General features: G+C 43.8%; 9 protein-coding genes across 9 annotated transcripts; 6 read left to right on the top strand and 3 right to left on the bottom strand. All coding sequences in view use genetic code 12, as the record gives it.

Annotated features, from left to right (window-relative positions):
* Positions 1 to 218: 218 nt before the first annotated feature.
* Positions 219 to 1655, top strand: PGUG_03228 (uncharacterized protein; the record flags this gene model as incomplete). The annotated part of the gene is made up of 1 exon (XM_001485449.1): positions 219 to 1655. The coding sequence occupies one exon, from the start codon at positions 219 to 221 to the stop codon at positions 1653 to 1655; it is 1437 nt and encodes a 478-aa protein (XP_001485499.2).
* Positions 1656 to 1677: 22 nt separating this feature from the next.
* On the top strand, positions 1678 to 2130 carry ATP20 (F1F0 ATP synthase subunit g; the record flags this gene model as incomplete). Its single annotated transcript, XM_001485448.1, has 1 exon — positions 1678 to 2130. The coding sequence occupies one exon, from the start codon at positions 1678 to 1680 to the stop codon at positions 2128 to 2130; it is 453 nt and encodes a 150-aa protein (XP_001485498.1).
* Positions 2131 to 2190: 60 nt separating this feature from the next.
* Positions 2191 to 4221, bottom strand: CHR1 (RNA-dependent ATPase; the record flags this gene model as incomplete). Its single annotated transcript, XM_001485446.1, has 1 exon — positions 2191 to 4221. One exon carries the CDS (start codon positions 4219 to 4221, stop codon positions 2191 to 2193), a length of 2031 nt encoding a protein of 676 aa, XP_001485496.2.
* Positions 3920 to 4612, top strand: PGUG_03225 (mitochondrial 54S ribosomal protein mL57; the record flags this gene model as incomplete). Its single annotated transcript, XM_001485447.1, has 1 exon — positions 3920 to 4612. The coding sequence occupies one exon, from the start codon at positions 3920 to 3922 to the stop codon at positions 4610 to 4612; it is 693 nt and encodes a 230-aa protein (XP_001485497.2).
* A 557-nt stretch (positions 4613 to 5169) lies between these two features.
* SPA2 (Spa2p) lies at positions 5170 to 8724 on the top strand (the record flags this gene model as incomplete). Its single annotated transcript, XM_001485445.1, has 1 exon — positions 5170 to 8724. The coding sequence occupies one exon, from the start codon at positions 5170 to 5172 to the stop codon at positions 8722 to 8724; it is 3555 nt and encodes a 1184-aa protein (XP_001485495.2).
* Positions 8725 to 8799: 75 nt separating this feature from the next.
* PGUG_03223 (U2-type spliceosomal complex subunit) lies at positions 8800 to 9480 on the bottom strand (the record flags this gene model as incomplete). The annotated part of the gene is made up of 1 exon (XM_001485444.1): positions 8800 to 9480. The coding sequence occupies one exon, from the start codon at positions 9478 to 9480 to the stop codon at positions 8800 to 8802; it is 681 nt and encodes a 226-aa protein (XP_001485494.2).
* Positions 9481 to 9856: 376 nt separating this feature from the next.
* PGUG_03222 (Zn(II)2Cys6 transcription factor) lies at positions 9857 to 12127 on the top strand (the record flags this gene model as incomplete). Its single annotated transcript, XM_001485443.1, has 1 exon — positions 9857 to 12127. The coding sequence occupies one exon, from the start codon at positions 9857 to 9859 to the stop codon at positions 12125 to 12127; it is 2271 nt and encodes a 756-aa protein (XP_001485493.2).
* A 6-nt stretch (positions 12128 to 12133) lies between these two features.
* Positions 12134 to 13318, bottom strand: PGUG_03221 (uncharacterized protein; the record flags this gene model as incomplete). Its single annotated transcript, XM_001485442.1, has 1 exon — positions 12134 to 13318. The coding sequence occupies one exon, from the start codon at positions 13316 to 13318 to the stop codon at positions 12134 to 12136; it is 1185 nt and encodes a 394-aa protein (XP_001485492.2).
* Positions 13319 to 13354: 36 nt separating this feature from the next.
* Positions 13355 to 14041, top strand: RMP1 (Rmp1p; the record flags this gene model as incomplete). The annotated part of the gene is made up of 1 exon (XM_001485441.1): positions 13355 to 14041. One exon carries the CDS (start codon positions 13355 to 13357, stop codon positions 14039 to 14041), a length of 687 nt encoding a protein of 228 aa, XP_001485491.2.
* Positions 14042 to 14101: the final 60 nt, after the last annotated feature.

Below are 14101 nucleotides of genomic sequence, written 5' to 3'. Positions count from 1 at the left end.
CCAAATAGCCAATAATACAATATTAAAATGGGATATTTGTTCTCATCCAATTGTCCTAGTAGTCGTACATTACGCACTTCGTACTCACTTTTCACTTCAGTTTCTTCAGTTTCTTCACTTTTTCATTTTTCACGGTAGTGAAATCTTTGTACTTTCTTCTCTCGCTGGTGTTGGGATGCACATTTAAGCCTGACACAATCAGTCCGCTCTATCTTATCATGGGTGCTGCTATATCACTACCACTTATTCCCTTGTCGTGGATGGCCTCCTCTGCAGCCTCCTGCTGCGGGGCTATGGCATGTTCTGCCTTCTGCTCCACTATAGGTGGAACTTTCCAATCTTCAATTATGACCAGAATCACCTATGCTTTCCTCCTCTTAATCAACTGTTTGCTTTCTTGGATAGCGCTATCACCTTTTATTGTCCATAAACTTGAAAGGGCCACATTTGGCTTCATAAATAATTGGTGTGGACCAGACGGAAGTGAATGTATTAGTTTTGCTTCGGTATACCGTATCAACTGTGCTCTTGGACTTCTCCACTTGGCTTTGGCAGGACTCCTTGTGAATGTCAAATCTACAAGCAATCCTCGTGCCGTAATCCAGAACGGATACTGGAAGATCAAGCTTTTGTCGTGGCTTGTAATTTTGGTGGTGAACTTTTTGGTGATTCCCGATGGGTTTTTTGTGTTTTACGGCAACTATATTGCCATAATTTTCTCGACCATTTTCCTTGGAATTGGCTTGATTCTTCTTGTGGACTTTGCCCACGCATGGGCTGAAACATGTCTTGAAAAAATTGAATTGGAAGAACTCACTGGCGACGATGAATACAGTGCTGGATTCTGGAAGAAACTCTTGATTGGAGGAACTCTCGTGATGTACATATCCAGTATTGTGTTGACTGTGCTTATGTACTGGTTCTTCTCCAGCAGCGGCTGCCACATGAACCGCGCTGCCATAACCATCAACTGTGTTTTCTCGGTAATCATATCAGGAATGTCCATCAACCAAACCATCCAAGAATCAAATCCCCATGCTGGTCTTGCTCAGTCTTCCATGGTAGTGCTCTACTGCACATACTTGGTAATGAGTGCTGTGGCAGCAGAACCAGATGACAAATTTTGCAATCCATTGGTTCGGTCTCGAGGCACCAGAACTGCCAGTATAGTATTGGGAGCCTTTTTCACATTTATTGCGGTCGCTTACACCACCACGAGGGCAGCAGCAAATACAGCGTTGTTTGAGGACCTTGACGACGAAAATTTACCGGCTCAACCCAGATATGAACGAAATGAAATGAGGTACCAGGCGGTCAAACAGGCAGTAGAGGAAGGACTGTTGCCTGAATCAGCATTGACCCAAGCAGACCTATACGATGAGATTGCCACTGATGGTATAGGAGGCGAAGAGGTCCACAAAGTCAAGTATAACTATGCACTTTTCCACATAATCTTCTTCTTGGCGACTCAGTATGTTGCTACATTATTGACTATAAATGTTAAAGAAGATGATTTGGGAGATTTTGTTCCGGTGGGAAGAACATATTTTTCCAGCTGGGTCAAGATCGTCTGCTCGTGGTGCTGCTACATAGTCTACGGATGGACACTTTTGGCACCGGTGGTGTTGCCCGATAGGTTTGGAATGCAGATATAGTTGGTGCGAATGACATAATCAGATGATTGGTCGACGGCGGTTTTGTGTCACTTTGGTCTATTTTTCATTTCCCGCATTCTCCACCACTGGTCAACTAAACATGTCTGCTATCATCTCCAAGGCCACCGGTCTTATCAACACCACTGTCTCCAAGTCCACGCAGCTCGCAAACCACGCCGTATACTGGGGCAAGGTCACTGCTGAGGTTGGTAAATTGGTATTTAAGAACGAAGGTTTGGCTCCTCCATCGGCTAAGCAATTCGAACAAGTTTACCAATCGGCTTTCAAATTCATCAAATCTCCACAGCAGCAGAAGGATGCGTTGGTCAAGGCTTCGCAATACAAACCAACCAAACAAGACGCTGTCAAGGCTGCTGTATACGGTACCCATTTGTTGGCGTTCTTCTCGGTTGGTGAAATAATTGGTAGAAGACATATCATCGGATACCCATCCGTTGGTGAACATCACCATTGAATTCATGTTATAGAGGCGACAAAATGACCTAAGGATGTTTATAGTGAAATATACTACTAGCTACTTTGTCTCTTCCTTTCTCCTTTTCGATGCCTCGATCATCTCCTTTCTCTGCTTCCTCTTTTTAGAAACCACTTGAGGCACCGTGGAAATCTTCTTTCTCTTGATTTCATGCTGTTTGATTTGCTGTTTCTCCTTTTTCGTGAGTTTCTCCATACTCTCCATCCACTCGCTATAGCCTTCATGACACCCACTTTGCTTCATAACGTTCAAAACTGGCTTAATTGCCAACTTATCCTCTTTGGTAAAGAAGGTCACTGCCTTGCCTTCTTTGCCTCCACGACCAGTTCTACCAATTCGATGAACATAGGCTTGAGAAGTCTGGGGAACATCGTAATTTATCACAAGATTCACACCTTTAAAATCCACACCTCTCGCTAAAACATCCGTGGTAATGAGCACCCACGCATCCCCATTCTTGAATCTTCTGATGGCTTCTTCTCTCTGTTTGGGCGTTCTTTCGGCATGAATAACTTCCACATTAAGTTTGTCGTAAATGAGCTCATGAAATAATGCTTTGGCTCGGGGAATACTCTGTAAGAAAATGATGATTGGAGGCTTGAACTCACCCTGTTGTACCATCTGCCTGATTGCCAAAAGTTTTCCTTCTTCGTTACCGGTAAAAACTAGCTTTTGGTCAATGGAGGTACTTGCACCTTCTTTGTGTCCCACGATGATTCTTATCTGATCTTTCATAATAGAATTGGCCATTTCTTCGACTCCAGAGGGTATGGTTGCCGAGAACATTGACGTTCTCCGAGTAGGAAGTGTACAATGTGACAAGATTTCGTCTGTCTGTTCCACAAAGCCATGGTCGAAAAGCTTGTCTGCTTCGTCAATCACCAAATGTTCAACTTTGGATAAGTCAACCTGTTCCTTTTTGACCAAGTCAATCAACCGCAAGGGTGTACATATTAAGACGTCAAACTTGTTAGCGGAAATAATGGAACTGCTGATTTTGCTAGCAACCTGTTTGGACAAGAGAGTCACATTTAGATTGGAACCACGACACATTGGTGCTAAAGTTTGGTAGATCTGGATTGCTAGTTCGTTTGTGGGAGCAATTACAACTCCCCTTATGCCATAGTTCTTGGTTTTTGGTGAACTTATAAGCGCTTGAGCCATGGGTATGAGATAAGCCAATGTCTTACCAGAACCAGTGGGCGCACAAGCTATGAGGTCTCGGCCCTCTGCTGAGGCTGGAATCGCCTCGCATTGAATGGCTGTGGGCTCAGAGTAACCAGAAGCTATCAAGTTGGCCAATAATTTTCGGTTCAAATTACATCTTGCAATCAAGTCTTCAAAAGAGCCAATAGGAAGTGGAATATCTGTCCCAGAAACGTTTACTTTGTTCTGTTTTCTAAGCTTGGCTGCGTCTTCCTCTGTCGTTATCTTTGGAGGCGGAACCGCTTCGTCCTGAGCTTCGTCTTCAATATCTTTGGTGACTTCTGTATGTTTCCTTGTGTTGAAGAAATCTGTTTCTTTCTCCACTTGTCGAAGCAACGAATTTTGCTTATCTTTGGTGGCATTTTGTGATTCTGACTTCACACCAGGGTCCGAATTTGAGCTCCGTTTCAAAGCAGCACCTCTCGAGAGGATTCGAAAGATGTCCATATCTAGTGATAGTTGTAAGCAGCGATGAGCATCGATCGCACTTGCCTGCAGGCGCGCGCACACCCAGTGACAGTTGAAAATTTGTGAGTTTTGTGCAGACGACCGCTGTGAGACCATGAGTATACGATTTGTAGGGGGAAAATGGCGGGTGATTTCGCCGATTTTTCGAGCTTCCTGCCCTGCCAGGCACTTGTACTTGCATAAGGGACCACGAGTAAGCGGTTTGAAGCGTGACCCCGACGAAGTTTTTACCACGTTCACAGCACACAAATACGGCGAAAATGCCGACAATTTGCGGCCAATAAAACAATTCTTGGACGATAAATATGCGATCTCCGACGAGTTGGCGTTGCAGGTTTTAACGCACAAGTCGTTTGGTAACGGAATCAAGCCATACAACGAAAAATTGAGTGCCATGGGTCTGAAGGTGTTGAACCTTTACTGTGCCAAATACACCACCGATACCCCCACTACCGCCAACGAAAACGCCATCGACGGCAAGAACGTCGACGTGTTGGGGTCCCCCATGGCCAAGGAGTTGGCAGGAAGGCTAGCATTAGGGCTTTTTGCCAAGAGCCACAAGTTGAACCAGGTGCTCTTCTGGAAGTCCTATAACCACTCGCTTGGGTTTGAGGCCAGTGGCGAGATGAAGGTGAGTGCACAGATGATGTATGCGTTGATTGGGGCTGTGACGTTCACCCACGGCAAGACTGTGGCCGAGGAGTTTATACTGGAGAAGTTGATGAAGGCATCGCCGTCACTCGAGGAGATCAGTGCCAGCGTGGTGGAAAATGTAAATAGAGCATGAGAGAGATGAAGGAAGAAGAAGGAAGAAAAAAGAAGGAAGATTGTAGGAAAACAAAGAAATGAAAGAAGATAGTAGAAAGAACGAGAGTCGTATGAAGATGAGAGAAGAGTAACCAAAAGTTGATACTAAGTCCAAAAAGCAAAAAAGAACAATTCAAACGCTTCAACACGCAACTCCACTTTTAACCATTCCTCACCTCAACGTCTCCATATTGTGTTAATTACGACTCCCACACTTCTTCCCCACCAACTCCGTTCCTGCGTCCAAGCCCTTCCCTCAGATCTGTGACGCGGTTGAGGCATAGTCAAACGAATTCGAAACGACAAAAACCGGCTCCATCACGGTATATACGAAATCTACAGCTCCTATATAGCATCTATATACCACCTCCTTCCAAGTTTTTGGCGTTTTTCAAAAAGTCGTAATCTTCTTCATCTCCCTAAAATCTTACACAAACGCGCGTGTCTTTTTTTTGTTCGTGATTTGCGAGCTTCAAAACCACATTCAATAACACCCACCCAAGCTTCCACAACCCATCCCATTAAGACGCCGGCACCATGTCGGACTTGTCTCTTCATTACAAGGTGCTCAAGCAGTTTCTTGATATTTCCGATGATACTCCTCGATCCAAAACTTCTTCTAGTCGAGCCACCCGTGCCCGTGAAAAGCTCTTAAAGTTGTCTCCCGCCCAGTTTAAGGAACTCAGCACAGACGTATATGACGAGCTCCGCCGTAGAATCGACGAGTCTCGTGGAGAACCCGATTACTTGCTTCCCAAATCGTCTTTTCATCCCAAACGAAACCAAGCCAGACAAAAGCTTTCTTCGCTTCCACAGTCACGGTTCAAGGATTTGGTGTCTGATATATCGTACGAGATCGAAAGGCGTGATCTCGACCAGCCGGAACAGGCACCTGCTCAGTCCAATGAAGGTGAACATGAGCAAGAACATGAACAAGAACACCGCTCACTTGACCACTCCAAAATATTGAATCCTGATGAGTCGCAAAAGTCGATGGTTTCCGATGTGCAAAATCAGTCTATTGGTCTCCAGTCGAAGACGGTGGTCCCCACAAAGGCCAACATGGACTGGTCCAGTGACGAAGAACCAGAAGACGATGTGACGGAGAAGGCTGAACAGGCTCGTGCCGTAAACGCCGACATTCCCAATGGCTCCGCCAAGGAAATTGGCGAGTCTTCTGAACTGCTCAAAGAAAAACTCGCGGCGCTCGAAGCGGAGAAAAAACAGTTGGAAGAGAAATACCGTCTTCTCAATGAGGACTACGAATACTCCACCAGACAGAGCAAGCAGCTCAGCAATGAAGTGGAAGATTTGAGCGAACAGAAGTCACAGTGGTCGGCACAAAAACAAGAATTAGAAAGCTCTCTTCAAGAATACCAGTCGAGGGTAAAACAGCTTGAATCCGCAAAAGAAAAGTCATTGGGTAACTCAGATTTGTTCAAAGAATTGGAGTCGTTGAAAACCGCCAATGCTGCTTTGCGATTAGAGAATCAATCCATCAAGAGAATGTCGGCTCGTTCTGATGTCTCTTCGCCATCTAAGAACCGTGATATTTCATTCGGTAACCACAGTGTTCATGGTACCAACACCAACGTAAAGAAGGACCTTGAAGCCATTTTGGAAAAGCTTGAACAACCCGTTAAAGTGCCCAAGGCTTCCTCTGTGAGCACACTCAAATCGGAGTCTGAATACTGGCAAAAGAAGTATGAATCGCTTCGCGCAGACCAAGTGTCTTCTTTACTTTCAAAGTCAATGTCTAATCCAGAATTGAACCACTTTTATGCCCCTTCGGGCCTCATACTGGCTTCTTCCATCTCCAAATTTTATGCTCAGCTTGAGTCGTTGATAACGGCGGTTGATAAGGAAGCATTGGAACCCGATCTGTATTTCGAAATGGTATCTCAATTGGCCATCACTGCCAATAAAATAGCTACCGATGGAGACGATCATCTCTTGAATAGTAACGAGCAATCGATCTTCCTCAGGGAGTCCATCAGCTACTGCTTGACCACTGCTAGGTATCATGCGGTATACTCTACGTTATTTCCAAAGGTTGTCATCGAACGTGCATTGGGCGAACTCAGCTTTGCCGTATGCGACTTGTTAGCAGTTTGCAAAATCAAATCTGACGCTGTTCCTAATCGGAAGGAAGCAGACGCTGGGTCAAAGAAGGATGAAATCAATTCAGGAGTTCGTCCTTTGCGCATGGCAAACAAGTTGAAAGAGATACAAATCGGGAAACCCAGAGAGTCAGAGGTACCTGAGCGGTCCTCGTCCTTAACACTGGGCCATGTTCCCGATGGGTTGCAGAATGGAACAAGAAAGCTTTCAGGCTTGAATGACAACAGCCGCTCCCCTCTCTCTCCTCAAACGACACGCCAACCAGTTACTTCACGCAACATTCCAGCGAGTCCCATAAGCAACAACCTGTCAAATCATTCTACACCTACGAGGGCCAAAAACATACTTGACCGCGTGAGAATGTTTAGCAGCCCACCTGATCAGTCGAATGGAAAAGATTCAAGTTCCAAAGAATCATATGTCAAGGATTCGTATGCTAAAGATTTGAATGTCGAGGAGTCAAGGGCCAAGAATCAGCTCAATGTCAAAGATTCGAATGTAAGAGACTCAAACGCAACAGACTCTAATGCAAGAGACTTAAATGCTAAAGACTCGTACGCCAAAGACTCGAATGCCAAAGAATTGAATACCAAAGACTCGAATGCCAAAGACTTGAATGTCGGAGAATTGAATACCAACGACTCGAATATGGAAAAAACTAATGCCAGGGAAACGAATTTGAAGAATTTGAATGCCAAAGACTCGAATATCGATATAACGAATGCCAGAGAAATAGACTCCAAAAATTTGAATGTCGAAGAATCGAATGCCAATGAGTCTATCTCCAAAGCTCGTCACTCGAAAGAAAGCTTTGATGCTGCTAGTGGACAGGCAGACATAGATGATTTGAATGCGGAACCAGAAGAGCCTATTGGAACAACTATCAGCACGACTGCGACAACCGTAGGAGCGCCAAAAGGCAAAGGCATTTTCCAAAGTCTTCGTGAGAGACTCAATACCGAACCCTCGAACACAGAGCTGAAGGATGCACCTGTACCTTCCAAGGAAAAAGGAATGTTTCTGTCTATTAGAGATCGATTCGTTCCTGCTGAGGGCACCTCCGATCAGACTGTAAAGCTCGAAGAAGCACCAAAGAAAATAACAATTCCGGTTGCAGTTGACCTCAAAGAGGAGCCTCGTGCGCTCCCTGTGGATGAAGCTGAGGCAACAAATGGCTCCACCAAAGAAGACATTCGAAGGAAAAATGTCGAATCTGCCGACTCAACTATGATCGAGCAACCAACTCAGGCTTCTTTAATGAACATGCACAAGCAAGCTGTGAATATCGTACCAGTTGAGCAACCCAGGGAAGACAAGCCAAAGAGAGTGAACTATTCAAATACAGTTGAAACTATCGAGCACCCACCAGCACAGCAAGGTTCAGAAGAAGAGTACACCGAAGAAGAAGATTCAGAAGATGAAGATTCAAAACAGGCTAGGGAACGCCAAGAGTATCGAAAATCGATGGCTGCTGCAACATTTAACGTTGATTTGTTCGATATAGATGATCCTGACAACACGTTAACGCAAGTGTTACTCTATCTTGAGCATCAAACCGTTCAAGTTATTTCCACCATTCAATCATTATTATCAGCCATCAAGAAACCAAATGCTACTAGAGGCGAATTGAGAGAAAAGTCGCAAGCCATCACAGAGGTCATATCTCAAATGACTGAGGCCACCAACACTTCCATGAACCAAACTAGAAATGCTCAATTGAAGGAGCACGGTAAGTGGGTTGTCACGAGCTTGGAAGATTGCAATCATAGAATGAATATTTTATGTCGTCCAAACTCTGACAAGGCCGATAGCAATTTTGCGGACAAAAACTTCAAGCAAAGACTTGCAGGCATATCGTTTGATATTGCCAAGTGTACCAAGGAGTTGGTGAAGTCGGTAGAAGAGGCCAGTCTTAGAGAGGAGATTGCTAATCTTAATGCCAGGATATCTCAAAGTGAGATCGAAGTTTAAGAGAACAAAGCAGATGCCTGTATTAAAACCTTATGTATTACTAGATCGGGATGGAAATCATTAGTATGTTTGATCTTACCGTATGTATTTGTTAAGAAAATATTGATGAAATTCGGAGTCAACGGTGCTGCTGGTGAACGTTTCGTCTTCTGAGCGTTGAAGCTGTTTGGAATTGTTGAACTTTTTGGCCGAACGCCAACTTTTGCTAACTTTGAATGAGTTCAAAAGAGGATTTTTCTGCATCGTTGAATCTGCCTTTTCATGTTCTTCCTTCTGTTTTCGCAACTTTTCCTCTTCTCGTTCCTGCTTGATTTTCGCCAATTCGGCCATTAACTGTTCTGTTTCGTCATCGTCACTATCATCGCTGTCACTACTACCACCTTCACTGTCACCTTTGCTTTTGTCGTTACTTTCATTATTGTCATCTTTGTGGTCTGAAATTTTATGTTCTTCATCTGATTGATCATCGTCACTATTTCGTTCTTTAATAGCCTTTAAGTCTTCAGGTTTGCTCTCTAGTTCCTCTGATACGTCTCGTACAAGTTTTGGTTCCTCTGAAGTTTCCAACTTGGATTTCATGTCGTTATCTTTACGCAAACTTCGAGCAGCGGCATAATAATCTACATTTTTTCCACCATCTTTTCTCGTTTTGAGCTTTGTCTGCAGCGGAAGTGCACGAGAATGCGCAATAGAGTCCAGGATCTCCAATACCTTTCCTCGCTTACTCTCCAAAGTGGGTCTATGATTGGATGTCATTACTTGGCTGAAAGATTATCTCGCAGCTAGTTGAGGCTGCGTGCAGGATACCATTATGGTTGAATCATCGGAGTAAAAAAAGACCACGATTTTAGTGTCTCTTTGGTCGAGCCAATGCAATGCTCTTGGGGGTCAGTCTCGTGAACAGCCTTTTTTACCAACCTCTTTCGCTTTGAATCTCGGGAGTTCGGAGTGTGGGGTATGGGGAAATATGCAGGCGCACAAAAAGAGTTTGGCGAGATCTATAAAAATTGTTAGTTGCAGCCGTTGTTGAGGGTGAACCTTGCAAGCAGTAAACATTTTCAGGTCCACAAAACAGGCTGAATTATAGAGAAGCCACTACTAGAACAGAATAGATCCCCAAGAATTACATAAAATGTTTGTTTTCCCTGCGTTTGATACCAACTATATGACAAGAAAACGAGCTTTTCACTGCTGTCAAAACTGCCGTTTGAAACGAGTCAAATGCGAGAGTGTGACAGATGGGTCTCGCAGACTTTCATGTGTGAACTGTCAAAACCACGGCTGGGTTTGTGACCTCGAAGAAAAAGAGGAGACTACTTCCAAACGGCAGACTCCAGAACCTATTTCCAAGCAAAAAAATAAATCTCAACCTTCAGTTATGACACTGCTGGTACCCGAAATACCAGAACAGACTTCTCTTGTTACGTCCAGCTCCAAAATTGTGACTCCGATACTTGACGATGACGCTGAATTAACACCCGAATATCTCAAAAGAAAATTTAACTTTAATCTCTCTCGAGATGACAGTGTTTCAAAGTATACATTCATGTATCATAACCACCCGGAAGCCATTTTATCGGGTGATTCTAATGAAACTAAAGCATGGCGCCAATCAGGTGTTTTTATAAGAAAACCAGAGAAGACACTGACTAAAATCATGGCTATGCGAAGGTATAAAGACCGTAACAGGCACCTATTAAATTATCTCACTTCTATCAATGGGTTTACGCTTCGAAATCCGTACTTTCCTATTGAACCCCATGAAGAAAAACGTCTACTTCAGCTATTTTTTTTCAAGATCAACTCCATTTTCCCGTACGTTATAGAAAAGATGTTCTGGGACGAATATCGACAAGGAAATGTGCAGACGGTATACATCTTTGCGATGGTTCTTTTGATACTGCGAGACAACATGGCCAAACCCATATTAAGAGAGATCTTCATGCGAGCTGAGAAGATCTCCGACATGAGCGATGAATCGTATAACGAAGCACATTTGGAATTTATTATTGATTTGGACCTTAAAATCAGACAGCTTCTCGTTGTGCTCCCTACAATTGGAGATTATAATAGACTTACTCGTCTCGTTGTATTATTGATGCTTACCATGCAGCTAGGAACAGACAAAGTCAGTGGTGAGCAAACGTCTCAAGATTTGGTTTCCGCTTTATCTTTATCCCATTCTTTGGGAATTCACATGAAGCGCCAAAATAACGACTTACCTCCAGAATTGGTTGAATACTCTACAAATCTCTGGTGGATTTGCTTTATTCTTGACCGTATCAATGCTGCCGTCAATTCTCGTGCTGTTTTCATTCAAGAATTAGACTTTAATGTTGACCCTCCGTATAAGAATATTGCACTCTTGAAATTGGTTCAGGCTGCAAAAAACTTTGAGCTCATGAACTTTGCCGTGTACCGGCCGTACCAAGATACTGTATCGGTAAACAGTGACGAATTTCGCTACCGGTCTCGTTTATTCAACGTTCAAGAGTTTCAAGAACAGGAGCTTGATTTGTGTCGCAAGGAACGCTCAAATGTAGAGGCTGGAATCCAAGAAAGACTCTACCGGTTTCCTGTGGGAAAGTACAAGTTTGAGGACTTGAGTCCAGGTCTCTATGTGGAAGATACAGTTTACTACATGCTTAGAATGTGGAACAATGCCGTGTTAATGATAGCCTTGAAAGCAAAGCTTGATGACCCATCAGAAACCAGAGATGGACTCGCCGGCTCTGCAAGTGAAGCTGCGTACAATATCTTTTGGTACCACTCCAAAATCAAGCCTGATTTCATTGTCAACATTCCTATGATTCCGTTCTGTTTGTTTCTTGCTTTGGGAGTCTGTTTGAAGCGAGAAGCTTCAAGAATCATTTCTTATGGGTCTGCGTACGACGAAGCTAACACTGGCTTTGACATGTCGGCAAACGACGTTATTCAGGCTCTCGAAGCATATGCTTCTACCAGTTGGGTCGTGGATGAAATGTGCAAATTATCCCGTGAATTTCTTAGAGACCTCAACTATCGGGTAGGACATAGGAAAGACGACGATAGTACACATTCCTCCAAACGTCCAAGGTTGGCTGGCACGCCAGGCGAGTTCAAATCTTCCCTCAGAATCAATGGAACTCCGTCCAATGAGCGTATGAATAAAACTTCACCAATGACTCAGCGTTCACTCTTGGAGTCTCCTGCTGGTGTGGATAACCCTTCTCTGTTCAATGTGGGCTCTGCCTTGAGTGACGAACAACAGGGAAAAGTTTTTGAGAGAGACTTGCCCAATTTCTGGGATTATTACGACAACTACATGGATTTGGTTCTGCAAGACGTTTTAGATAACGAGTATTTCAAGGACATTTCCAACATTATGACACCAAAAGATTTGGCCAAGAATGGCGACGCTTAAGCATGCTCAATCCAGGTCCAGCACAATTTCATCTTCCCAACCTTCTTCCTCCTCGTCACGGCGAGGCATCAAATCTGCCGTCGAGGCACCTCCCAATTCGTTAAGGAGTACGTTTACTTGTTCCACCAATTCGGGGTCGGCATCTAGCCCGTCGCTGTTGATGATTTTGTAACCTTGTACCAAAGAAGACTTGGCCTCGGCAATATGGTTCTTGACATCCTGGTCGTCAAAGTCGATTATATCTCGGACCTCGACGTCTCTATAATCCTCATTGATGTTCTGCTTGGTAGCATATACCTTCTTAGCACTGAAAAGATTTGCTAGCGCTTCGTAGTAGTAAGTTTCAAGAGCATCTTCATTGATATCTTGAATATTCGATGCCACAGTGATGGCTAAATCATACAACTCTAACTCAATTGCAAACCTTGCAACGGTCATGAGAGGCTGGATAAGCTCAACGTACTCCAACCCAACGTCTGTAGCGTCCTCTTGCTTGTCAGCTTTGGAATTAGCAGACTCTTCAAGTTTCTGCTTTTTAACGTTAAAAAGATCCCAAGATTTCACCAATGCTTGCTTAGCATCCTCGGGCCGCTGCTGAGAGATTCGGATAGAAGAAAGCAAAGAAAGGGCTTCCGGGTTCTCCCCATCAAGTGACAAGGAGTAGTTGATAAGTTGATCACATTGAGTCTCTGCCTCTTCTTCCATACACAAATCTGTCATCCAAATTTCGATCTTGGCAAAGATTCCCTGGTTCATTTTCTTGATCAAATATGCTAGTATATCATCCTTGGATCCGTAATCTGCTGCGTTTACTATGCTGGTTGTGTTGTTGTTGTTGACTTCTTCGATCTGCTGCTCGAGTCGACGAAGACTGACATCCAAGTATTGAAGACCATCGGAGCCACCTATAATCTGGCCGACATAAAAGAACTTTTCTGTACCTTTCAAAGCATCAGGATCCAAACTACAGGCTTGAGATAACACTTCAAAGCCAGTTTCAAGGTTGTTGTTCTCCAAGAGTGCTTCTCCATAAACTTGAAGAAAAGTCACATCTTTTGCAAATTGTTCCAAAAACGGAGTCAAGTAGGCCAATGCCTCCTCTGTCTGAGCCGTTTGTATCAAGGCCCTCGAATTACCCACAATTTCATCGAGCGTGGTCATTCTACTACTATTTCGATTCTCAATTCGCATCCACAATTTTTCGCGACATGCGATGAGATGAGGTAGATGTCAGTGGAACCAAATATGGGTACCATTTTACCTCAGCAGAGCGTCGATTCTCTACGAAACGAGTACCAATTGATGCAGCTAACTTACCACAGAAACCTCAATCAGCATCGGCAGGCACGGTGGTGGAGATATTTCAATATACTTAAACGCAATGTTCTGAAGTTGTTGCAACTTTTCGATAAATTGCAGTCTATGCCCAAAAAAGCGTCAACGATCCACAACAAGATACTAGAAATATGTACCTACTTGCTACTGCGGAGAATATTTACCAAGGTGTACTTTGAGCTAAATACAATATTGGCATTGGGCCAATTTATCGCTCTCGGGTTCGCATTGATAGCAATGCTTGCGAGGGTCCGAACATTGGTTTTGGAAATTAATGGTGTAGACAGTATCCACCAAGCCAATGTTGAAGCCCAAGCAATTGGTGAAACCCACGGCAATTTGGATGAAATTGGCGAGGAAATTGAACCAGAGACGAAAGTGAAAAATGATGTGAAAGAGGAAAAGATGAAAGTGAAAAATGAAGCTCCAAAACTGGAACCGAACAATGAACACAGCGAAAACAAGGATTTACGACGAGAAGTGCCCAATGAGCGCAAGCGAACCAAAGAGTCTAAATCAGGCAAACCCAAGAAGAAAAAGAAAGCCAAGAGCGCTATTGATGACATCTTTGGCTTTTAGAGTTTCACAAAGTATAATTTGTCCATTCCTTTACACTAATATACAATCATTAATCATCAT

The sequence above is a fragment of the Meyerozyma guilliermondii genome, genomic scaffold, assembly GCF_000149425.1.
Source record: "Meyerozyma guilliermondii ATCC 6260 scaffold_3 genomic scaffold, whole genome shotgun sequence".
Taxonomy (NCBI): Eukaryota; Fungi; Ascomycota; class Pichiomycetes; order Serinales; family Debaryomycetaceae; genus Meyerozyma; species Meyerozyma guilliermondii.
This window is presented reverse-complemented; position numbering and strand designations above follow the sequence as displayed.